We start from the raw sequence: 25,393 nt of genomic DNA, 5'->3' as shown, positions 1-25,393 counted from the left end.
GCTACCAGGGTGTATTATGCGGAAATGAGGCTGACTAAGTATTCTTTGGAAAAATTTCAAGTGCAACAATTTTCGAGTCATAGTAGTTTGTAACAGTAACATATACTTACTTTGCTAGATTTGATTGCATCCATCCACTGAGCCCTTTCAAAATTTGAAAACAACAAGATTTTTCGTTTATTGATTTTCAGCTGACTTCCGAAGGCAAATGGATAGCTCTCCTTCTCCTTTTCAAGCAAATAACTATGCATTTCTTCCTTTGAGGTGAACTTTAGTGGAAAGGAATAACATTTTATCACTCAGTAAAAATATCAACAAATATATCAACTGGACACAAAAGTTTGAAATCACTTCATAAACACTGATCAAGAGACACAAGCCTGGCTTTTCCTCTTCACCATATTTATTATAACTCTTACAGTGTTTCATTTATATTTCTGACACTTAACATTTATAAGAAACAACATCAATGCTAATGTTAACATTAACTAAACTAACCTATACTTGACCTACCATCCTTGTTGTTAGCCACCTAATAAAGACTGCTGAAACAGTCTTTGAGAAAACATACTTTCTTAAAAATGTGTGAGTTACTTTACACAACACACTGTATCTCAGTTACAGGACATAACAAGTAATCTGCTTTTTTTTTTTAAAACTGAAGATCTTATCACATTTTAATTATAAATCCCAAATGTCATTAGGTAATTCAAGTTCCTCTTTTCTACAAAGGGAGATCTCTAGTTTCGCAGAATTCATGGTACAAGACAATGTAACTTAGAACACATGCTCAATCTGCATACACTTCACAAGTAATACTCACAATAGTGGAACTAGACAGCCTCCCTGCCTGAAACTCCAATGTAATAAACAATGTGTTTTATAATAATTATTATTATTTTAATGATACAAGGCCAGTGTACTGAACAATATGTTTTTTACTTTTATTCTTATTTTAATGATGCAATGGCTATGTATTTTTCTTTTTTTTTTGTTGTGTAATGATTATGGACCGTAGTGCGCGCGGAGCCGTCATTTTGTTTATTTGTGTGCCAGATGGATGGAATCTTCTTAATTTTGCCACCAGAGGGCAATAGCATCGGTTACGCAATGACGTAACAAGGAAACCTTGGTGCGAAGTCGCAGCCCTTCAGGCAGCGCATTTTGGATTCTGGCCCAGGGAGAGGAAGTAGTTTTTCCTCTAGACAGACACCTTAGAAGGTGTCCGAGAAACCACGACATGGGAGGAGAAGGATAAGTACTTTTAAGTTTCGAATTGGCACTCACACACCCAAATTATATTTTGTTCTTCTTTCTCGTCCGTTAAACTACGTGGAGTTGACTTAACTGTAAAGGAATAGATTTAATTCATCATTATTAATTATTTAGTTCAATTAATATCCATCCAACTGGCACAAGTGATACGACACAAAAATGTTTAGTTCAGCGAGTTTAACATCGAAAATCTTTCTTTATGTAGACTAATGGTGCTTGCACATTATGTGAAAATGAATAAACTCGCATATTTTGGAAAAGGTGTTTTATCTGTACTTTCTAATAGCATAGCTGCCCCATAGCAAAATAAGTAGACCTATAAGGCGCGCTTTCTAAAGGTTTGTATGCATTAAACAACACGTTTAACGTGCATACAGATGCAGAGCATGGTTCTCTGTCGAATTGTATGGGGAAGTTAAAACTTCTGTCAAATGGCGCACTACCAGTTAAACCCATTTGTAACCGTAGATGAAACGGGGGTACTAGATACTCCACAAGGAATTCATTTCGCCGGAATGTCTTCAACTAGAAGATCTGCGTTCCATAATGAACTAAATCCTTTATCTGCAATGGAGTTCACGTGTGTAAACCGTGGTAACTCGAGTGGGGGAGATTTGATTAACTTTCAACCCATTCCTCGTCAAGAAAATGTCACGTCTGTTGTGAATACAGGGACCATATTCAAGGGACCAGAACTATCTAAAATATCAACTCAGGCAGCATCTAGCTCGATGCATAATCTCTTACAGAAAATTCCTCGCTTGATTAATTGTGATGCTATATCTATATTTGGTTTCTTGCTAGAAATTCAGAAAATTCTAGAACTTAAAATTTTCACTATACACGATGTTCTTGTTTCATTACTAGACAAAGTACACGAACGTTTAGTGCCTAAGTGGTTGCAACATCTTCGAGAAGGTGTGCAATGGCAACATTTAGTAACTGATATATTAGACGTTTTTGTGACATCATTGGGCAGGGACGAGATTATCCAGACATATGTGCTATGCAAGCAGTCAGTGAAGGAATCCCCACTCCAATTTTTCTTAGATAGAAAGCGGTGTGCATTGTTACTACAAGTGAATTGGACAGAATCTCAGTTCATTGCGCTTGTGATCGACAGGCTACTCCCAAATGTATCAGAAAGATTATTGTTTCTAGAAATGCCAAAAACTTATGCTCAATTCGAGATAATACTCGAAAAACTACAAAAGCACCTCACGGTAAAAAGTGATTTTTACCGAAGTTCCCAACAAAAAGGAAAAGACGAAGAAAGGAATGTAACTTATTTTAAGGAAAATATCCCCAAATTCTGTCATAAGACATACAGCCTCACAAAAGTGTAATTACGGTTCGCGTAATGCTAACTTGCTACAAAATATGCGTGTTCGAGAAACACCAGAAAAAAGTGAAAAAGCCACTGCGGTTTTTGTAGATAGTACATTAAACAAAGTGATAAATGTTAAAGCATGTCTTGATACCGGAAGCACAGAAAACTTAATTAGTAATAAAACATTTAATTTGTTACGTTCAAAGTGTCCAGTTAATGTTCAAGATTGTTATTTAAAAATAACACAAGGAGAACAGAACGTCATCCTTAAAAAGGCAGTGCAATTCACTGTACAGCTTGAAACATTGACTTGGCCTATATGGGCATATTTATATGAAAACCTTCCAGTGGACATAGTGCTTGGTGTAAACTTTATGAAAAACAATAAGCTTCTTCTTGACTTTCAACAAAAGTGCGTTACGGTTCCGTACGCGAAAGTGCAAATACCGATAAAATGGCATTTGAACAGTTTGTTTACAGACTTTAATTCGTTACAGACAAGTTATCCACAGCAATATTCCAGGCAGCAGGAAGTCCCGTGTACTACGCCTCCAAGGTCAACTCCAGCGGGGCAACGATACGGAACAGGTGGTGGAAGAAGACAGCCAAACATGCACCGGGGAAACTTTCGCTTTCAGCGAGCTACAACACCTGGGCAGGCAAATTTCAACTTCGGGACTGAGTCAGGAGAACGATGTGACGTAGGCAGCACCAAACTCCAAACAAATCAGGATGAGGACTACTGGAAAGAACAACTTGGTGAGTTGTTACATTCTTATAATACGGTAGTGACTGAAAATGTAGGATGTTTCAATGGTTGGAAATATACGATTCATGTTACAGACACTATTCCTTTGCGTAAACCTCCCTATTATGCACCGAAGGAGAAACAAAAAGAAATAGACGATGCCGTTCAAGAATTATTAGACGCAAAGCTCGTTGAACCGTGTAATTCTCCTTATGCGAGCCCTGCATTTATAGTTAAGGGGAAAGGTTCCAATAAACGATTAGTAGTAGATTATTCTGAACTGAATAAAAAGATCGTGTATGATTCATACCCAACACAACCTATGCAAGAATCTCTTTCGTATCTCTCTCGGGGAAACGTCTATTCGGTTCTCGATGTCAGAAAGGCTTTTCACCAGGTCTTATTAGACGAAAAAAGTAGAGATCTTACTGCTTTCCTTATGCCAACGCAACAATTAAGATATTGTCGGGTTCCATTTGGTATGACCATTGGTACAGCTTGTCTCGCAAGAATGATGGAATGTATATTAGGAGATTTGCGAGGCAAGTGCCTAGAATATTATGCTGACGATATTATTGTCATAAGTAAGGATTTTGACACACATTTACGTGACCTACGTACTGTGTTTGAACGTTTGAAAAAATTCGGGGTGACAGTTTCAAAAAAGAAAAGTACCTTTATGACTAAAGAAATTAAATTTATTGGTTTCTTAATTAAAGATCACAAAATAGAAATAGACCCTGAAAGGATAGAAATAATTAAGAATTTACCACATCCCAAAAATTTACGTGCATTGCGACGTTGTCTGGGATTTTTCAATTTTTTTCATACATGGCTCCCAGGGTTCGCTGAAATAGCAACACCACTGTACGAGCTTAGTTCGCCAAAAACACCGTTCCAATGGGAGACGATTCACGAAGATAGTTTCAACCAAATTAAAAGGTTATTTATGGAAAATGCCATTTTGTCCCTTCCAGATTTTGAAAGAACGTTTGTATTAGATACTGATGCGTCTCTTAAAAGTTATGGGGGATGTTTGATGCAACCAGATGATGATGGGATACTCCAACCAGTTGCATTTTTCTCTAAAAAGATACCAGAAAGTTCCAAAAACAGAACAATTTATGAGCATGAATTAAAATCTCTTGTACTTTGCTTAGAGAAATTTTCATATTACCTAAAACATAAAAAATTTGTACTAAGGGTAGATAATATGGCATTATTTCATATGTTAAGAAAAGCCCAAAAATTCTCCAAATTCGCCAGGTGGGCAGAATTTATATCTGAATTTAAATTTTGACTTGATCCATATATCTTCTAGTCGCAATTTAGTTGGTGACTTTTTAAGTCGTCTATATGATCAACGTGACTTTGAGAGTGATGAATTATATGAAAAAGAAATTCCTTCAACATATTTGTCACTTTGGAATAATAGTACACTAATTGACAATATTCGTCAAGAACAAAAAGGAGACCCTGAAATAGCTGAAATATTGCACAAGATACAGGTTCAAAAATTACAAGTTCCAAATTGTATTGTGAAAGATGGTATAGTCTTTAAGAAAACAAAAAACAAAAATATGCCATTTAAAGTTCTTGTTCCAAAGCTAATGATTAAAGCATTGGTTGATTTCTATCATACAAATCCATTAGGCGGAATACATAGTAATTGGTCCCGAACACTGAAGAAACTGCAAAGATTTTATACCTGGGACAACATGTTAAATTATGTTAAACAAAAGGTACTGTCATGTCAAATTTGTCAGAAGGCAAAATACACTAACATATCTCCTGTAAATGTATTAACTTCGGAAGTTATTAAGAAGCCTTTACAGCGTATTTGCTGTGATATTGTGGGAGTTTTGCCTCAATCCCATGGGTATAGATACATTCTAGTAGTTGTAGATTGCGCAACTCGTTTCGTTTGGTTTCAACCCTTACGAAACCTTACCTCAAAGATCATAGCTGATTATCTGTTAAGATATTTTCTGCAATTTGGATGGTGTGCTGAAATAACCACCGATAATGCAAGTTACTTTACATCAGAATATTTCGCAGGATTCTTATATGGCAATGGTATAAGACATATCACTATCAGTGCTTATAATCCTCGTGCAAATTTAGCTGAAAGAATTATCAAGAATCTGAAAACTTCTTTGAGATGTTTTTGCTATGATGATCACAATTCATGGTTCAAATATTTATATTATATTCAACTTGGACTTAATACTATTTGGCATCAAGCCCTTAATCTTACTCCATTTGAATTATTCCTGGGTAGAGCTCCCTTAGATCCTCTCATAAATAATTGGAGTTTAACTGAACAGGATCTCTTCCAGGATAAGGTTAATCTGAGTGAAAAATGGAATAAGGCAATTCACAAGATGAAATTAGAATGGAATAAGAGAAACAGGCTATATCAAAGAAAGTTTCAAATACCGAAGTATAAAATACATGATTTCGTTTTGGTAAAAACTCATCCAAGGTCTTCATTGCTAGAAAATAAGACAAAGTCATTGTCATTAGTTTACGAAGGCCCATACAAAATTGTTAAAATGCTAACTGAAAATAGTGTTCTTCTGGAAGATCCTAAAAATAATACTAATATAAGACGTTGTCATGTAGATCAACTGAAACCATATATTGAATGTAATTAGTTGGAATCCAAAATGCCATTTGTCATTTCTTCTTAGGGAATAAAAGGGAATAAATAAAGAAAAGAAACAAATTGAAGTTTTTGTGTGAAATTAAAGGAAGAGGAAATTACAAATTAAAAATTAAATGGGTATTACAATTTTGTAATGTCAAATGATGCTGGTAATTTATTTTGTTTCCTTCAGGTATATATCCTGGAGATTCCAATTGTAAAATGGAAGAAGGAAGAACGTAGCCATAAAGCCTTACTCCAAAATCGACAGACATGGAAAAGTCGACACCTACCATCTATTATACCATCTGTCTGCGATCAACAATAAGGGCTGGCAAGAAACGATTTACACTTCCAATGTTATCCTTCCATTATTAAGTTTTCATTAATGTTTGTATATTTTTTTGTTTGAGGGTCTCGCCCGCACTGAGTCCATGTTTTTGATTTCACCGGGGGGAGGGGGAAGTGTATGGACCGTAGTGCGCGCGGAGCCGTCATTTTGTTTATTTGTGTGCCAGATGGATGGAATCTTCTTAATTTTGCCACCAGAGGGCAATAGCATCAGTTACGCAATGACGTAACAAGGAAACCTTGGTGCGAAGTCGCAGCCCTTCAGGCAGCGCATTTTGGATTCTGGCCCAGGGAGAGGAAGTAGTTTTTCCTCTAGACAGACACCTTAGGAAGGTGTCCGAGAAACCACGACATGGGAGGAGAAGGATAAGTACTTTTAAGTTTCGAATTGGTACTCACACACCCAAATTATATTTTGTTCATCTTTCTCGTCCGTTAAACTATGTGGAGTTGACTTAACTGTAAAGGAATAGATTTAATTCATCATTATTAATTATTTAGTTCAATTAATATCCATCCAACTGGCACAAGTGATACGACACAAAAATGTTTAGTTCAGCGAGTTTAACATCGAAAATCTTTCTTTATGTTAGAGGTCTGCACGGGCTCGGGCTTAGGCCCGGCCCGGCCCGCGGGCAGGACTCGGGCCATAAATAACCAGAACTTCTCGGGCTCGGGTCGGGCCCGGGCCTCGTGGCTATTTTGTTAGCGAATATTGTCATCGAAAAATAATTTTTAATTATTGAAATTATGGTTTACTTCGAGAATGAGAATACATTTTTTTATAACAGCTAGTTAACGAAGTACAACAGTGCCCATTTTTTTTTTCAAATGCTGAATTGGAAAGTAATTTTAATTATGTTTTCGGGTTCGGGCCGGGCTCATGTTTACTTATTATCGGACTCGGGTCGGGTTTGGGTTTCTTTTCCTCGGGCCGGGCCGGACTCGGGCCTTACAATTTAGGCCCGTGCAGACCTCTACTTTATGTAGACTAATGGTGCTTGCACATTATGTGAAAATGAATAAACTCGCATATTTTGGAAAAGGTGTTTTATCTGTACTTTCTAATAGCATAGCTGCCCCATAGCAAAATAAGTAGACCTATAAGGCGGAAATTTCCACTGCGCGCTTTCTAAAGGTTTGTATGCATTAAACAACACGTTTAACGTGCATATCATGTAATACCAATGTACTACACAATGTTTCTTCTTTATTTTGTTCACATGATGTAATAACTAAACACTATTTTGTACCTTGACATTTTCCATATCCTTTTAATCAACGGTCTATGGAAGGAAATAAAAATCAATTCAATTCAATTTAATCTATATTGTCATTCTTATTATTTAATTTCTTCCAGTATTCTCTTGCAATGAACGAAGCCTCCTACACATTTAAATATACAGTTCACATTACTTTTTAAAACCTTTCTCTTTTTAACCACATGCTTCCCTTCGATGACGTTAGCCGACAAGCCCATTCTTGGGTCTAAATTTGTAATGTCTAAATCATGTTTGTGCCATCTTATATGATTAAAAAGAGTAACAGGAGATATAGATTTAGTGTAGTGCCACTAGGTTATTACCCAATGCTGAGAATATACACTAGATTACTTTTTACTAATGAGCTAGACCAACAAAGTATATACTTATTAAAAAAACTATACGAAAACTTACTGAATTTCCCAATAGGGTTCTAACTGCACACGTTATTGCTTCTTCTGAATTTCCGGTACTTTCATCTTCTCCAGCCTTTACCCCTACTAAAGCTTCCATCCATTTGAATGCAAGAACTAAATGGCCATTTCCAAGGTCCTGTAAAGTAGTTGAACATTTAATAATATCTATAATTTTATTATTTATTTAATTTATGAATCACTTTAAATAAACCATTATTCAAAACAAACTCAACAATATGGAGGAAAAGTAATTAATTATTTGTAACAGTGACCACTCGGAAATATCTCCTGATCTTATGCCAATGGATTTCTTCCTTTGGGGTTTTGTGAAAGAGTAAGAGCTTACAAGGATGCATAGCTGAAGCAGTCGATCAGGAGATTCTTGAGAAAGTACTATTTAATATTACATTTATAATTTTTTTGAAGCTCAGATCTTCATTCTAAATTATGCGGACAATTTATTTCGTTGTGTCTTACTTTTTATTTCTCTATATGTCCTTCAACTTGAAATCTTATTAAGAAAAAACATAACGGATAATCAAAAACGTTAAAGTGTAAATTCATTTATTTATGTATTGACTTTGAATAGAAACATCAATCAGTTTATAATTACCTTATATTCTGTACACAAGATGACATCATCAAATAGGAATAGATGTCCTAAAGTCCTTTTACCTTTCTCATTAATTGTTACAATTTCCACTTCCATCTTCAGGTGTTCTGTTCTATTATCAGGCTGTGGAAGAAAGAAAATATTATCCTTATTTAAAGGTTCGTAAGCTAACACCATCATCTTGAGCATTTATATAAACATGTTCATGGACCTCTATAATATTTTTTAGCTTTGATGCTGTCAGAAGAAGTAGCCTGCGTGAGACATGACTCCCAATAATCAAGATATATATATTTTATGTGTGTGTGTAGGGAAGGTGGAGGAGAGGGGTTTGATAATTTTTAAACCGTGTACACACAATGATTCGAATGATACCTATGTACTACTAAAAATTTACAATTTATCCACATAGATAATATAATACAAGGTGATTATAAAGTTACATTTAAATTTTTGTTTTAAGTCCACTTTATGCACATAACGGCTATTAGGACTGAACCTACAGCTTAGAGTGGGATCTGAACCACTATGTGTCTCCATTGGGTATTGAACCCAGGACTTCTTAGTTACATTTAAGTGATAACATGATGTAATATATGTATGCAATACACATGTATTTATTTTGCACATGATGTGAAACAATGTATTTGTATGTATTAGGAGAAGGAAGGGCCATTGTGCCAATTGGCTTGGAATAACTTGTAAGAATAGGTGCAGGCAGTAGACTGGTCATGGTCTGTCCAACGTGGCTGCTCACTCGACCTGACCCTCATGTACATTTTTGTCTAGGTGTATCAAGTCTAAGGTGTAAGAGGTGAAAAATATCTCACAACAGATTATGACCACGGTTGCTGAGATTTCACTGACTATGTTGGAGAAGATCTTATGTCCCATGGTGGATCACTGGCAGCTGTGTCTAGTCACGTGGGATGATCACTGATTTTGCATCCATTGAGATATAGGTTTCAGTTCATATTGCTGTATACTGTGTAATACAACCTGTTTATGTAGAAATGTATGGTGACTTTATAATATTTTAAATTAAATGGAATGTTGATGAGAAACTGTGGGTTTCAGGTATCAAAGAGGGACCCTTACAGACTATATGTATAAGTACTCTAGTTACTTAAGAGGGTACATTCCAACATTTACGTTTGTGACTGAGGAGTGCAGTAACAGCTATATAATTGGAACGAGGAAAGCTAAAGTTTTGGAAAGAAGTTCATTGCCAAAATGAGTGAAGTCTTAATTAACAACAAGAAGAAATGCAGAAAAACAACAAGAATATGTATGAGAAAAGAAGATGACAAGAACTTTCAAATATCTTTGAAGCATAGTTTAAGGAAGCAGAAGAATATATGAAGAGATGAAAAGAAGAAGACAATTGGGAATAGTGTCCACTCGCCAAAGGTAACATGCTCTTTCCACAAATAAATTGAATTGAATTTTTGATTGATTGATTTTGATATTGTGGGCTCTTCAGCACATAGGCTATATTGCTTCATTCATTCATTGCTTAACACAAACTAAAACTATACTATATCTAAGAAGGAAAATATCCTGATCCATTAAAAGCTGAGGCTGTACAGAGGATTATACTGGCTGTAGGTCAAGATGCCAGTGGTTTTTATTCTTGTAGTGACAATTCATCCCAGTTCGCCATTACACACACAGTCATACACACACATTAACCTTACATGGGTAGTCACTCTACACTAACAATATATTAAAATGTGTCCTCTCCTAGGTTTTGTCCTAGGAAAACTGAATTGATTGAATGATTGATTGATTTGATTTACTTTACTTTTCTTTGTGAAGAAGAGAATGAATGGTGATAAAATGAAATTGATGATGAAATTGATCACAAACACACATGCACAGGACACAACACAGGTACCCAGAGGATTATACTGCCCTTGAGTAAAAACTCCAGAGCCTCGTTAGTCAGAAAAATGCAGTCCAGGGTGTACTATGTGGAAAGGAGATTGGGACTTGGGTGCCTTTCTTAAAAGGTCACCCCTTAGACCCCAAGAAAACTGAAAAACTTTATATAAAAAAAAAGAAGTCTTCTTTGGATGAAACCTGGGAGAGGGCATCAACTGTTCATATTTTATTAGTGTAGAGTGACGCGCCATGTAAGATTGCCTATGTATATACATACCTTCATGGTGTAAGGTTGTAAAAGTTCTGGAGGAACTATAGGATGAAATGCTACAAAAAGGGGGAAAAAAAAACACTTCAATAATAACATTTACTGCATTATTTTGGTAATATCTGACAAACAGTTCTTAAGCATACCTCATTAAGGACAACATTGAAAAATAAGATTAAGAACTACAGTGGCAATACACCAAGATTTTTTAAGATCTTAGGAATAGTCCATGACACATCTAATCATAAAGATCAATTTTTGTACATACCTTGATGAACACCAAATACACAAAAAGTCATTTTTGCAATTGCAGTCAACTTCATCTGGAGCTAATTGTCAAATGATCAAATATGTATATTTCTAGTATAACAGTGAAGTTTTCTCACCTCAGTAAGTGTTCCATTCACTGATGATGTCCACAAAGGCATAAACAGCTTTCCTGGTGAGTCCGACCAATTTTGAAGATTTCTTTTCACTACCTGCAAGGCTTTGGGGAAGTTTTTATACCAGAAGGCAGACTTGGCATTGCACAGTATGTCCTGTAAAATAAATTACTTTACAACATATAATGATTACCTGCTGATAATGATATACAATGAAAACCTGATTTTACATTCTCTGATTTTACATTTTCGCACATTTTAAGTTATTTTTCAGCTTGGTCTTGGGTGCTGTCTCGAAACAGAGTTATAATAAGGAGAAAATATGCCGAATTAACATTGTATGTTAACATCAAAATTTTGTCATGTAATGGTGTCAATAGAAAGTCAAAATAGCATGTAAAGAAAATTTAGCAATGTTTAAATAGTAAAAAAAATCACTTTGTAATTTTCAATAACTTTCATATATTCTACATATATCTTACGATACTTACAAATAAATCAAGAGTAAGTTTTGCAAGTTCTTCTAAAACTTTAACAAGTAGTAATGGGTCCTTATCCTTCTTATTGGTTGAAGTTGATTTGCTTTGCCAATCCAAATTCCTTGCTGCCTGTATGGCCTTATCAGTATTGCACAAAAACTGGTCACAGCTTTCAAATCTTTGTACCTGAAAAGTAAATTAACACCATGTTTATTTGCATAAAAGAGTGAAAAATTGAGCGAGTTATAATTCACTTCTGCTGAATAATTTTAACCAGTTTATTATATTTATGTCACTGCAATTTTTTTTGAACAGGGAAAAAGAATCTCAGAAATGAGCATTTAAAGAAAAGGAATTATAATTTAAGCTGTATTTCAACATTTACTGAATACATCATGTACTTTATCCACCAGGACCATGTTCACAAAACGAAATATTTTTAAAATGTGATTTTTAACTTACCACAGACACAGCCGCTATTTCCAGGAAGTTGTTCTTTGCATTAATATTCATGATCTCCTTATGCATTTCAATAACATAATTTAGTTTGAATTGTATCAGAGCCATTGTTGTCATCTTTTGTTTATTCTTTTGCAGTGATGATTCATCTTTCTACAAAACCAAAAGGTTAAAAGTCAATAAAAATGCAAAGTTATCATTAGTTCATAAAACATGTAAACCTCATAATGAAAGCTGTAGGGCTGAGCCGACACCATTTTCAACCAATACCAATGCAGATCAACATCATTTTTTGCCGTTTCCTGCCTCTGGCTGGGTCGGCATAGAAGTCAAGCCTCTCTATTTTTTCCTGGTCTTCCACCACTCCTCTCTTTTCATGGTGTTCCAATCTTTTCCAATCTTGTCCTCTTCTCCTAACATTCTCCACTATCTGCTCTATCCACCGACATCTTGGTCTCCCCCTTGGCCTTATTTTCACTCCTTGTCAGTGACGTGCACTGAGGAGTAGCTAGTCTAGCAGAGATAGATCAATCAATGTCACATCTCGAATTATATTCAAATCACAATATTTATTGTCTTGTTAAAGCCACCACAGCTCATACGCAACACTTTCTTTTCCACGTGCTTCTCGTCCATCGGTGTTCTCCGCGGGCAAAGCTGGCTGGATACCCTAGCTCGCTCTTCTTCCGCCAGACCAGTTTTCAGGTAGAAACGGCCGGCCCAAGGAAAAGGAAGATTTCTACCTCTACCTCTCTTGCCCCCTCGCTCCCCGCTGCAATGGTTGAAAGCCCAGGCTTTCAGGTCCCCCAGTCTATCTCCTATAGGACAGATAGGGGATTGGTTTCTCATAGATTTTTTGTAAATCCTGTAAAGAACTCAGGGTAAAATTTTCTGCAGTACTTATGTTCTCTGTATTTACACAACCTGTTACACGTTGTACAATATGTGCGTATGTATAATATGGGATGTAGTTTTATTATTTATGAAATGGGAACGTGTTATGTGCAGACAATGATGTTATGCTTTCTTTCTTTTTTTCTTTTACAAATATGGAATATATAATGATTAAATTACAAATATATGCTCAGGCTCTATCTGACTCTCGTTTTAGTAGTGTTTTATTTAAATATACTACTCTTGGTCTCTAAGAGTCATAAATACGGATGTATTTATTTGGGCAAGAGAACGCGTGTTCATATTGTTGTTGGTTTGGTTTATTTTACTTCGCTTTTCTGCCACATTTGGTTATCGCGAAAATGAGGATTGAGTGATAATATGATGAAATTGGTTAAGGGACCTCATATGAACAATCCAGGCCAGGATTCGAACCGGTGATGAGTGCGCATTCTTGTCGTATGTGTTGCAGTAAATAATGAAATAATTTGGAATAAAAAATGTATCTCAGAACTCAAAAAGTCAAATGAATATCATTGAAGAAACTACAAAAAAGTGTGTTGTGTTTTGTTACCTGTCACCAAATCAACCAAGCATGGGGGAGTGGTTATCATAGCGCGCTACGACACCAGGATTTCCGGGTTCGAACCCCGACCCAGGCATGGGCGTTCCCTGTGCTCGTCCCTTCATCAATTTCATCGTATCTTCGCAATTAACCAAATGTGACAAAAAAGCGACGCTAAGTAACAAAAATGAAATCAAATCATTGATTGATTGCTCAATTTGGTTCATTTTACTCCGCTTTTCCGCCACCTTTGGTACAACAAAATAGATGAAGGAACACACACAAAGAACACAAATGGCCAATCCGAGATTCGAACCCAGGATCTCTGGCTTAGAGTCAAATCAAATAGTTTTTTACTTTCGAATGTGGGTGGGGGTTACGTGTACTTTTTTCTGGTACTCATTCATAATTTTGCAATCTTTTCCTGTTATTGACATTCTTCTTTTCTGTAGGAATACTGGCCCTAAAGGGAGGAGGGGTGTGACCCCCCCACCCCCCCTTGAGCACGCCACTGACTGCTACCCCAAGTGTCGACGTCACCGCACGTCACTGCTCCTTGTGCATTGTAAGCTCTTACTGGTAGTCTTTCTGCATCCATCCTCTTCATGTGTCCAAACCACCTTATCTGTGAGCCTGATCTATCCTGTCCTGAAACTTCACCACACCCACTGCCTGTCGGATCTCCTCATTCCTTATTATATCCCTTCTAGTCTTCCATAATACACTCCTTAAGACTGTCATCTCCACTGCCTGCATCTTTCTTTTGTCCCTCTCTGTCATTGTCCAAGTCTCTGCTCCATATGTAATTATTGACACATAGTATGTGTTATATATTAAATTCTTGCATTTTACAGGTACATCCCTGTTCCATATTAATCTTCGAATGTTTTGATATAGTCCACCATCCATTTGTCCTCTTCTGTTTACCTCCTCATCTATTCTTCCACTTCTCTCAATTATGCTTCCTAGATATTTGAAGGTCTCCACTACCCTCAACTCTTCCATGTCCATCTATATTCTTGGTTCATTTCTGGCTCTGTTTCTTGTTGTTAGTAGCACCTTGCTCTTTCCTGCACTGAATTTCATTCCTGCTCTTCTGATTTCCTCATTCCAACTATCAAGCTGTCTCTGTACTACTTCTTCTTCCCTGTTTCCCCATATTACTAAGTCACCAGCGAACAACAGGGCCTTCATCTCCTATCTTCTTCCCCACCTCTTCGTAAATTGATTCCATTGTAATTATGAAGATACCAATGAAGATACTCTCACCAATTCCCAATGATACCGATACTTGTATAATTCCAGTTTAAAATAGCAAAGGCTAGTTACAGAGTCATACTAACTCGTCACATCAAATAACTCCCAAGTTATTCTCATGTAGCATTCTAACACTTTAAAATATTTTGTGACATTTGGTAAAATTTGTTCATGTGAACTTCTCTCTAGACCCAGAGGATGCAAGGAAAGAAGTTTTTGAAATTTTGCAGGACTTTTTTAAAGTGTTGTAGTTACATCTAAAAATCGGTAGATTGTGTCCCTTCTTTAATTTCATTCTTGTCGTTTGGGTTGATAGGAGAGGGAGAAAAACAACAATTATGAAAATAATGCTCATCTGGCCGGCTCTATGCCCTGCTCTCCCTTATTCTTTGTCATTTGCAATAAAGACAAGTCACTGTGTTATAGGTCGATACCATCACATGAAAGACTTGCAAAGAAGGGAAGAAATTGAATCCACAACCCCCCCTCCCCACTTGAACGTAGATAAAACAAAATGAATTCCACATTCACAACCTTCATCAGTATGAAGAACTTCGCCATCATCTTTCCGGGAAACAGCCCAGCATGATAGTACTGGTTTTAAAAACGTCCACCTTTCTTACCTCATGAGTATAATTGAACTCAGTGAAGTGAGCAGGAATTGAAAATGACTATTTTTTTAATTTTATTTCCACACAGCCTTTACCAGATAGTTACATGCCTTCGAGAAGTGTGTGAGCAGCTTTCCCAAAGCCTTTGATCTTGTCAATCCTGCTGCCCAGGAGGGTGGGGGTTTGTCCAGCATTTCTTGTAAAATCTATATGCAGAACTTGTGCTAGCCTTCCAACCTGTCACAAGTAAGGATGAACGTACCTTTGAAAAGGAACGTATGTTGCTGTTGGCCATGTTTGTAGTGGCTCAAAAACAATGGTATCAGTGCTAAATTCTAGTTTTGGTTAAGTTAAGTATATTATTTTTCATGGTACAATGGATGTTAAACTTTATCACCCATGATTCAAAATTTAGAAGTTCTTATGGATGTAACTAAAGTAACTGAAAGAGCTCCATGGTTCAACAGCTCATTTGAGGGACACTCCCTGCCCAGTGACTTTTTATTGGGCAGGCTAAGTATTCATTCAGATTTGTGAATACCGGAAACATGCATCACTTTAAATTAACAATCATGGAAAGGCTACATCTAAAATTCACAATCTGTGAGTTTTAAAATAATGTATTATTTTGTTACTTCATTTATTTTATTATTTTTACTAGATATTAACTATGATTAATGTGTAATTCTTCACTTGTGTCAATTATTCACATGTACTTACAAGTAAATCTTGAATATCTTCATATTGCTTGATTGTACTGGAGGCATCCTTCTTATAACCTGAAATGCAAGCAATGATTTATTGAAGTCAGGAGGAAGTACACACACAACTATTTATGAATATATTTTTTCATGCCTTTATTAATTATTTTATAACAGGCAGATCAACAGATCATCACAGTGGTTAGTAAAAATGGTCCTCTTTTTTCTTCCAATTATATATAAATCTCAGAGAAGAATGATTATTAAAAAAAAACATATCTTCTGTTCAGTGGCGGTGATTGGGGGGGGGACACTTTTGCCCCTGCATTATGCTAAACCCTATATATGAGGTAAAGAAAACTGTATTTGCCCCCCACCAGTTTTGGCAACTTGCACCCCTAGTTTTGGAACCAAATCGCCGCCACTGCTTCTGTTTCATGTCTCTCAGTCTTAAGGGTGTTTCTATTGATAGGTATTATAATTTTCAAAGTGTTCCAAACTGAAGTTTGAGCCTAACCTTTACACTCCCGAGCAGGTTTGCGAAAGTACCCCGTTCTCGCCCGGGCTTCTTGGCGGAAAATTTAAATTCAAACACTCTTTGGAGGAAAATTGTTATAACTCGGGCACTATGGGAGCAATCTGCTTCGGATAACTTTTGTTTTTCAGAAAAAAAAAACATCAGAGCATGCAACCGTGTACAATTCGGAACGCCGGACCGAGGAAGGGGGCTTGGGAGGGCACGACCCCCGAATTTCAATGGAAAAAAACAAAAATCTGGAGTTTGCCCCCTGCCCCCCACTATTTTGGGGAGAGGGCAAGAACTTTAGTATTCATCTCAAAGAATGGACATTTCCAAAGAGAATGTTTCATGTTCCTTGGGTGCCATACAAGTTGATTAATGAGCCAAAATGTGAAACTATATTCGGAAATGTGGCATGGATATGTTGCGGAGGGGGGGAGGGGGATCATCAATGTGAATTTTCCAGGGTTGCTCCAGACCTGTGTCAGAGTTTCCACCCAAACATAAGAGTATGAAGGTCCAAAATGCACATTCATTTCATAATCAGCACCATGGTACCATATGGGGCAGTACAACCTTACTCTGATGATACCATAGGCTATCATCGGGAGAATAAAGGTACCATGGTCAGAACAAGCTGTCATTGTTCTCACACTTGCCAAATGTTGAACTCTCTAGTAGAAACCACGCAATCTTGTCACTATCAGGGTGCAAAATCACAGCAGATTGGGGGGGGGGGGAGGTGCAGACACCACTCACACATCACACACTTTATATATATAATGTCATTAAAAATGTCAATTATTAAATAATACAATTATAAAATATACAATATATTAAGTGTACTGTCCTTCATTCAAAATTCGATTGCAAATTGAAGATTTTAATATACAGTACTACTAATGCTATGAAAAATGATTTGCGTGACTAGAAGGAGGGGCAAAAAATAGAAGATAATAGTTTCCGATATAAAATTCACATCTAAATGCTAATATATATTGTGGTAGCTGACAAAAGGCGATCAGAAATGGAGAAGAAATAAGACTGATTAAAATTTCTGTGTTCTGGGATTGCTGGGTTCAGTGTCCTTAGAGATGAGGTTCTTTTTTTTTTTCGTTCTTTTGTGTGCATTTTTGATATTATTCCAGTAAAGTATATTCGAGTTCAAAACTAATTGTTTGTCCTTGTTGTTAGAACAAAAATTCTCCCCCTAGGAAAAGTTTTTTTTGGGGGGGGGGGGACTTTGAGACAAGATCGTTGGTGGGAAGGGAACTTTGAGACAACATCGTTGGTGGGGGGGATTCCCTCTGTCCCCCTGGGATTTCACACCCTTATCACTATCTATTGTGAACCTCCTCTCTTGGGAGAAGTCAGGCAGCAAATAAACTACATGTGAATTTACAAACTTTCTCTGCTTCACTTTTGCTCCTAGCTGTCTAGCAGATAACATTTTCCTTATTTATACACACATATGTATAGAAACTGTCGAGTGATCGCTAGCACAGGAAAGGCGACAAGTTGAAACAAACACAGTTTAAATAATGAAAGAATAATTTCCAAGATCAGCACTTCATGTGTCACACAAGTATTTGAAACATCATTAAAGCATTGATCAATATTTTTCGATAATTTGGTAAAATTTCGAGAGAGGCCTGGGTGTTCATGACCCCATGCCTAAATACGCTAATATTCCATATTCTGATTCTCTTTCTGTCACTCCTCTTTGTTCCTTCCAAAGTTATCCCTAAAATTATTGTACGCATGGCAAATCTCTTTCTCACCAATTCCTCAGAGCAGTTTCACATCTGTTATATCATATCCATTTAAATTTGAACATCTTACTCCATATGCAAATTTCAATAGTTCTTAGTCTTTCATGACTCCTCATCCTCAAGGTCTATTTTTCTGATACATACAACATTACTACACATAATACACACATACATCTAGTTGGCTGTTGTACTTACCTGTGGCATATTCGAACCACATAAAAAATCATGTCCGAAATGGATCTTTATTAAATATATACGGAAAGCATTTTTTTATTTTGTTTATTGTTGCTTTCTCTATAAAACCGTTACTTTTTAATTAAGGGAGTGGGGACATGGCATATAAGGCAAATCTTCGCTGATATGTAAACCTCTGCCTGGCATTTTCTGGTTGAGATATACTCACAGAACACTGCATGCCAGGCTACTGTATATTAAATTTCCCTCTTAAATGAAATGAAAAAAATAAGACATAATTCTACTTACATTTTAGTGCTTTCTGAGCACTTACTGGCTTCTCCTGATTCTTTTTCGTCATCTTAGTTGGAGGGGACATGCTCTATACCTTACTCTCATTGCATATATTCTAGAAATCAGGCCTAGATAAAAAGAAACAATAGAATTTTTAAATCCTTGAGAATACAATATGTACAAATAAATAATAAAGCAACAACCTGGTGAGGTATACTCCAATCATATAAACTTAATCAACTATTTTGTCTTTATTCACAGACTGTACAAAAAATGATAAATCTTATTGTATTGGATAGGATCCCTGCATAACAAATATCTCCTAACATATGGAAGAATGACAACATCTTTTATGCAACAGTACAGAAAACAGTACAAGGTAAACAGGAGAAGCTCTTAATGCACAGAAAGAACTTCTCCAATTTAACTTACTATCCAGGAACTAAAATCGTAAATGCTATAAAACTACCTTTAGTTAGCTATATGTTATGTAAACGTCTTTACTTTTCCTTTATGTACTCAAAGAGGCAGATAGCACTCATAAAAGAGGCATACGACAGCCTCCGTGCCTGCAAAGACAATGTACTAAACAATGGGTTTATATTTTAATCATGTAATAACTATATATATAAATATTCTGTATTTGATGTTCTCAATGACCTTTAATCAAGGCTGTATGTAATAAAATAAAATAAATAAATAAAGCCTAATCTAGCACAACCTAACTTAGTCTAATCTAATTAGCCTGCTCTAATCTAATCTAATGATGTATTGGTACATAAAAAAATATTTATTGTAGATGAGCAATCAAATACTTGTATATCATATGAGAACCTATTTATCAATTAACACATTTCAGTAACTTTGACAATATATGATGAAACCTTATGACATATTAGGAGAAATGTGTTTAATATTATGTTATTGATAAACCTTTTATAACACATTACATATAAATAGTCTTGATAGAAATTGGGGCTCCATTATGCATGACTCTCATCTCTTTGAATTTTGGAGATTTTTCCTTCTCGTTAATGTTTTAAATGATATTTTTGAAGTTTTTTAAAATGAGAAAACATCCATTTATGAGGTTGAGGGAGGTATGAGTTAGTGGAAAATCAAACTTTTCAGCACATCTCTATTTTTTGCTGCAACGTGTCAAAGACAATTTGGAACAATGGCTATATGGAAAATCAAAGGACTTCAAGTTGTAATGAGGAACATATGAAAAGTATATGATAGTACATTGATATGGTTGAAAGTGTTTTCCCCCTCTTCCATAGACACTAACGAATAAAACATTACTGTTTATTATGGAAAAATGTCAAAATAGGATGTAGAATTTAAGGACTGCTGCTGAAAACCAGGTAAAGGAATGCCACATAAAGTGTGAATATTCTGCAGTAAGCACAGAAAACATAATATTATACCAATTATATGCTACCATTGACAATTTTAGGAGCCTTTGTTTTAAAGCACATTATCACGACAACTACAGTACAGAAACTGGTCATAGTTGATAATACTCAGATCTATTCAAGTTTATTTATAATATTATACATATGGTAGTGATTTACAAAGTAATAATAGAAGCAATGAAACTAAGTAATCAAATGATAATTTAAAATGTATCACTTGCCTTTCATTGAAATTCACGAATGCAGAAGGCAACCTCTGTATGTGCACTGACATGTTTTGCATGTTATACATTTGATAAATTCTTTGGTCTTAATCTTTCTCCCAGGCTCTTATCATAAAAACTTCTATAAAAATTTTTATCTTTGGTAAACATGATAAGGAGTGTTATCATGAGATAACATCTGAAAGAAGAAAAAAAGGATATCTTTTCCAACAGGGCACTTGCCTCCTGAGATATCTGGAAAGACTTCATATAATTCAAATGGTGAAATTGTAGCATGAAAGCATGGGCGAGGGGTGCCATCAAAGACAGCACATTAAGTGCCTATGCAAATTTTCCTAGTAGTGAGGATGCTTTGTGAGAATTTTCTCAACCGGGGGAAAGCAACACTCCACCTTCCCCCACTTTAAGAACCGCCCCCTCCTTTCTTGAGAAAAATCCTGTGGGCTGACTTGACTCAGGGGCTCTGAGCAGAAACTGAACATTCGATGGAGTGGGTTGGAGTCCAATAGTGTGACGTTACAGCAGACGACGCCCTGGGACTGAGTCTAAACAAATAAACAGGTGCTTTTCTTCCTATCCAATTTAATGATATTTTCCTTCGGAAGGGGTAGCTTTAATTATTGTGACAGCAGTTATGAAACAAAATTGTGATGTGCATCGTACATCAATTTTGTTTCATAACTGCTGTCACAATAATTAAAGGTACCCCTTCCGAAGGAAAATAACATTGAATTGGATAGGAAGACAACTCATTCTCTCGTTGTGTAGACGGTGTTAAAGGCGGAGCTACTGCGGAGCATGCACACTCGTCTGGTCCCCCTCGAACAGCCGGTTAAAATTACAGTGCTATGGACGTTAATATGAAAGGGCAAAGTGGAGATTCTTTTACTAGGATGTCAGCTGTGTAGCATATGGTTGTACAGTTCGATCGGGAATTCACCTTGTATATGAATACAACAGACCGAGGCGACACGATGCATGGTACTGAGAAAACAAGTCCAGTTCAAGCGACACCTGCATTGGTTCGAAAGGAAGCTTTCAGACTGCAGCGATGCGTGTCTCTTGGAAACCAACATTCAAAAATAAACAACATCTTCCGAATTAAAGAGAGGCGACAAATTGCAGATGTCGCTTGTCGCTCGGAATGGGCCGTTTTATCAATACCGTGCATTGTGTTGCTCCGGCCTGTTATTTTCGCAAGCGTGACTGGTGAATGGTTTGCTTTAGATCGAATGCTTCTGTACGATATTCCGATATCGCTTGTCGCTTCAGACTGAAAACTCCTTTGTTATTTGAAGTGAATTCGTGCAAGTGAAAGTGGCATGCCATATCATAGGTTTTCCCTAAATCCCTCAGGCGGAAAGGCGACTTTGAAAGCACATATATTTGCTAGCATTTGTTATGTGTCATTTGATTACTTCTGCAGATTTGTTGGCAAATATTTACTTAAACATAATTTATAATATAATGATATCACTAGTTTTATAAAATTATCTTTCCCTCACTTTTCCACTTACAAAATAATTGAATATATCTAAACTTTCGTACGTTTTGAGTTCGCGTGCTTGTACATGAGATACTTGTATGTCGTATGCTATACAATTGGCGACCACAAAGACACGTCATATTTTAATAATCTGCTCTGCAGTTGATCATCCGACGGATTCTAGACGTCCACCTTTTCATAGTAGAACTGTAATAAATACCTTTCTTGACTAACGTCGCACAACTGATGAAAACAAGCGCACTTTTCTTACTTCGTATGCCGGTGAATCTGCACTGGCAACAACGGGGGCTGGACTAAACCGGAAGTTCCGGGGGGACCGGGCAAGACCTCGCCAACGTTTATGTTTACATTTTTAACAGGGTCTGTAGACTCAGGTCCAGCTCGTCGTCTGCTTGTGACGTTACCACTAATGGACTCCATTGAATTGAAAGTAAGAAGATAAATTTCAACGGAGTGGTTAATGAATGTATGAAGGCAAATTTCGGAGATACAAATGGAGACACTGGCGTATGCAGGATTTTTTTCGGGAGAGGCTGGAATTGTAAAAGTGGATAGTACATACCTGCTTTCTAGGGGGTGTATACACAATAAGATATTTGGTATAGTTAGACCTTTTCACTCTTCAGAAATGGAAATCGGGGGTCATTTTAAGGGGGGTTTGAATTTACCACTCTGGTTTTCCCCGAAGTCTTCACTGCTTTTATTTGAAAATGTTGATTATGTCAAAATTTCGGAGGTGGCTGTAGCCTCATCAGCACCCCCTTTGCGTACGCCATTGAGTAGAGGATCGATCATAGAAACAACTTTAGAAAGAGAGGCGTATCGAAGGTAGAAATTGAAATTGCAAAGGAGCGGAGTATCGAAAATAAAAACGGAATTGAAGGAAGATAGAATATTCGATGGAGTGGAGCATCAAAGGCAGAAACAGAACTTTCGGACTGTTGAAGGCAACAACGGATATTTCGACAAACCAGAACAACGGAATTCGGATATAACTATGATATTCAAAGGTTTTTGTTAACCTTAAGTAACTAGGCTGAATAACATAAATAGTGGATTAAACAGCAGTCTGTGGCCCAGGTTCGATTTTCGGATGCCGTTAGTGGGGGTTACACAGGATTAAGAATTTAAAAATTATGCAGCATGTCCCCACAACTAACTCAAAGGTAATGTGACGCTTATGGTTCGATTCCAGGTAATTTAAAGGGACAAAACCAGATCTGATTCGAATTTGAACACAATATTCGCTTAGTTTAAATATGGTGACCTAAACTTTAAGGCTTTAAACTACAAAGTGGCTGAAAAAGCTTGCGTCAAAAGCAACATGTCATTCATCGTCAGTATACCGAGATAGTTTTACTCTCTCCAGCATTCCAATTGCCCCTTTCCTCCTGTATCAGACGCTGTAATAATGTCTGGATATAGGTTAGGGCCACGGGGCCCTTCCGATCTTAATAGCCCTCTTGTTGACTGTTTGCTTTTATGTTGTTCTAACGGCGATTCCTCGCGTTGAAAGGAAAAAGGTTAGGAGGACAAGGAAGTTTGCTAACTAGTAGAACCAGCGAGTTAATTAATGATCGCGTTCGCTTGTTTGTTAGGTGTTGAAGGGAGCGCTAGTTAACGGTTGAATTGGCCTGCATTGCACCTTTTTAGAAAGCAGCAAGGTCTGTTTTGCCATGTCCTCAAATTTCAATGAAACGTGGCAATAAGCGTGATCAACTCAAAAGAGGTCAGTTTGGCTATAAATAGGCGTCCCTCAGTAAAAAAACACATGCACATATTTTAAACAGCATTCCATAAAAATATTGAAAAAAAGGCACAACAAACATATGAATACTCGCACAATCTGTTACTGAAATTATAGTCAAAATTCACATACACACATTAAAAATAATAACGAAAGAAACTTCCTTGGACAATTTAAAGCCGGTAATCGCTTTCGCTCAACATCTGGATGTGGCAACATAAAAGTTTCAGGGAGTGTTTATAATGGAAAAAGTTACATGTTTTCGCGGTTAAAATCACCTGCAATACAATGGTCGTAACTTTGCCATATTTCCTAGAGAAGCAATTCAATTAACAGAACAGTGTTGCAAGGTCATTGACATTGGTCCCGAAACGTAGGCACGGCCAGGCATTTTTTGCCTGAGGAAGGAGGGAGGGTCAACTACGGGAGAAAATTACGTTCAATTTTGAACAGGAAATTAGAGTGAAATTATTATATTGTCCCCTTTAATTCAGGAAAATAAGATGTTGGGGCGAGTGGAGTTGGGGAAAATTCTGCTAGCAGTTTCCTGCAGCCTTTGTAGATGATCATGAATCCCATATAGCATCCATCTTTGTTCTATGTTACTTATTTTACGTCGCTGATCTACCGTTCTAGAATAACTGCGACGATGAGAATGGATGGCACATTGATGAAATATATGATAGATGCCTTATCCTAGAAATTAAGTACCCAATGCTACTGCATCACATGGACTAGAATTTGGTAATAATAGCTTTGAAACACACTGCGTTGTTTAGGAAAGGTCAATATTGAAAACACAATAATTCTTGTGAATGTGGAGGTTTATTTTAGCTGCATACGTACGGGAGCTAGGTACCGTCATTGGCAATAAAAATGGGACCCTAAATCCTGAAATACCCGCTTCCCTGCATGGTGTTATGTGGGTTGCCTAACTCGACGGCGATAAGTTGATTTTAATAGCAAAATTTCAATGGCAACTTCTACCACCGCCGTAGAGTTGGTCAACGCGCATAACGCCTTGTAGGGAAACTAGTATTTCAGGATCTAGGTGTCCCATTTTTATTGCCGGTGACTGTACCTACACTCTGTCCCGGGAATCTCTGGAGCAAGCGAACGAAAACAAGTCCTCTGCACAAGTAGTGACTCGAGGGGACTCGACCAATGAACGTGCGAGAGAGAAAATGAGTGCACGGAGGGGGAAACGCGGCTGCAGCTACTAGCCGTTTGCAGCAGCAGCGCACTGCTTCGCTCCGCCCACTAGTTTTTTTCCCTTATCTACCGTTATGCACGGCCTTGCTCCACAGATTTCCGAGGAGTGTGGGATGATTGGTTTCGTATATTTTTAAGCGAAATCTGTCGATGCATATTAAGATGGTGGACGAAAAAAATGATTTTCCCTACGTTACAGACGCTGCAAATCGTGCTTTCAGTTTTCTGCCAGACTACTATTTCTGATTTTAAACTCGCAGATATTGGTATTTATGTGTAAAACACAAAATTGTACGAACAATATATATGCCTTAATGGAACATAATGTAATATATACCCAGTGGTCGGAAGTAGCGCGCTACTTGTAGCGTCGCTACTGTAG

General features: G+C 36.9%; 1 protein-coding gene across 1 annotated transcript in view; it reads right to left on the bottom strand.

Annotated features, from left to right (window-relative positions):
* The window catches only part of LOC145987960 (uncharacterized), a 120,577-nt gene that overhangs the window by 43,473 nt on the left and 51,711 nt on the right, over positions 1-25,393 (bottom strand). Inside the window, exons 2-9 of the mRNA XM_083122802.1 lie at positions 18,919-19,031; positions 16,163-16,221; positions 12,119-12,268; positions 11,669-11,842; positions 11,181-11,333; positions 8,643-8,765; positions 8,028-8,165; positions 111-269 (exon numbers count right to left, since the gene is read on the bottom strand). Of these exons, the coding sequence (XP_082978928.1) occupies positions 111-269; positions 8,028-8,165; positions 8,643-8,765; positions 11,181-11,333; positions 11,669-11,842; positions 12,119-12,268; positions 16,163-16,221; positions 18,919-18,988 (1,026 nt within the window). The 5' untranslated portion in view covers positions 18,989-19,031. The remainder of the gene's footprint in view (positions 1-110; positions 270-8,027; positions 8,166-8,642; positions 8,766-11,180; positions 11,334-11,668; positions 11,843-12,118; positions 12,269-16,162; positions 16,222-18,918; positions 19,032-25,393) is intronic.

This window comes from Lepisma saccharinum, chromosome 5 (assembly GCF_977018435.1).
Source record: "Lepisma saccharinum chromosome 5, izLepSacc3.1, whole genome shotgun sequence".
Taxonomy (NCBI): domain Eukaryota; kingdom Metazoa; phylum Arthropoda; class Insecta; order Zygentoma; family Lepismatidae; genus Lepisma; species Lepisma saccharinum.
This window is presented reverse-complemented; position numbering and strand designations above follow the sequence as displayed.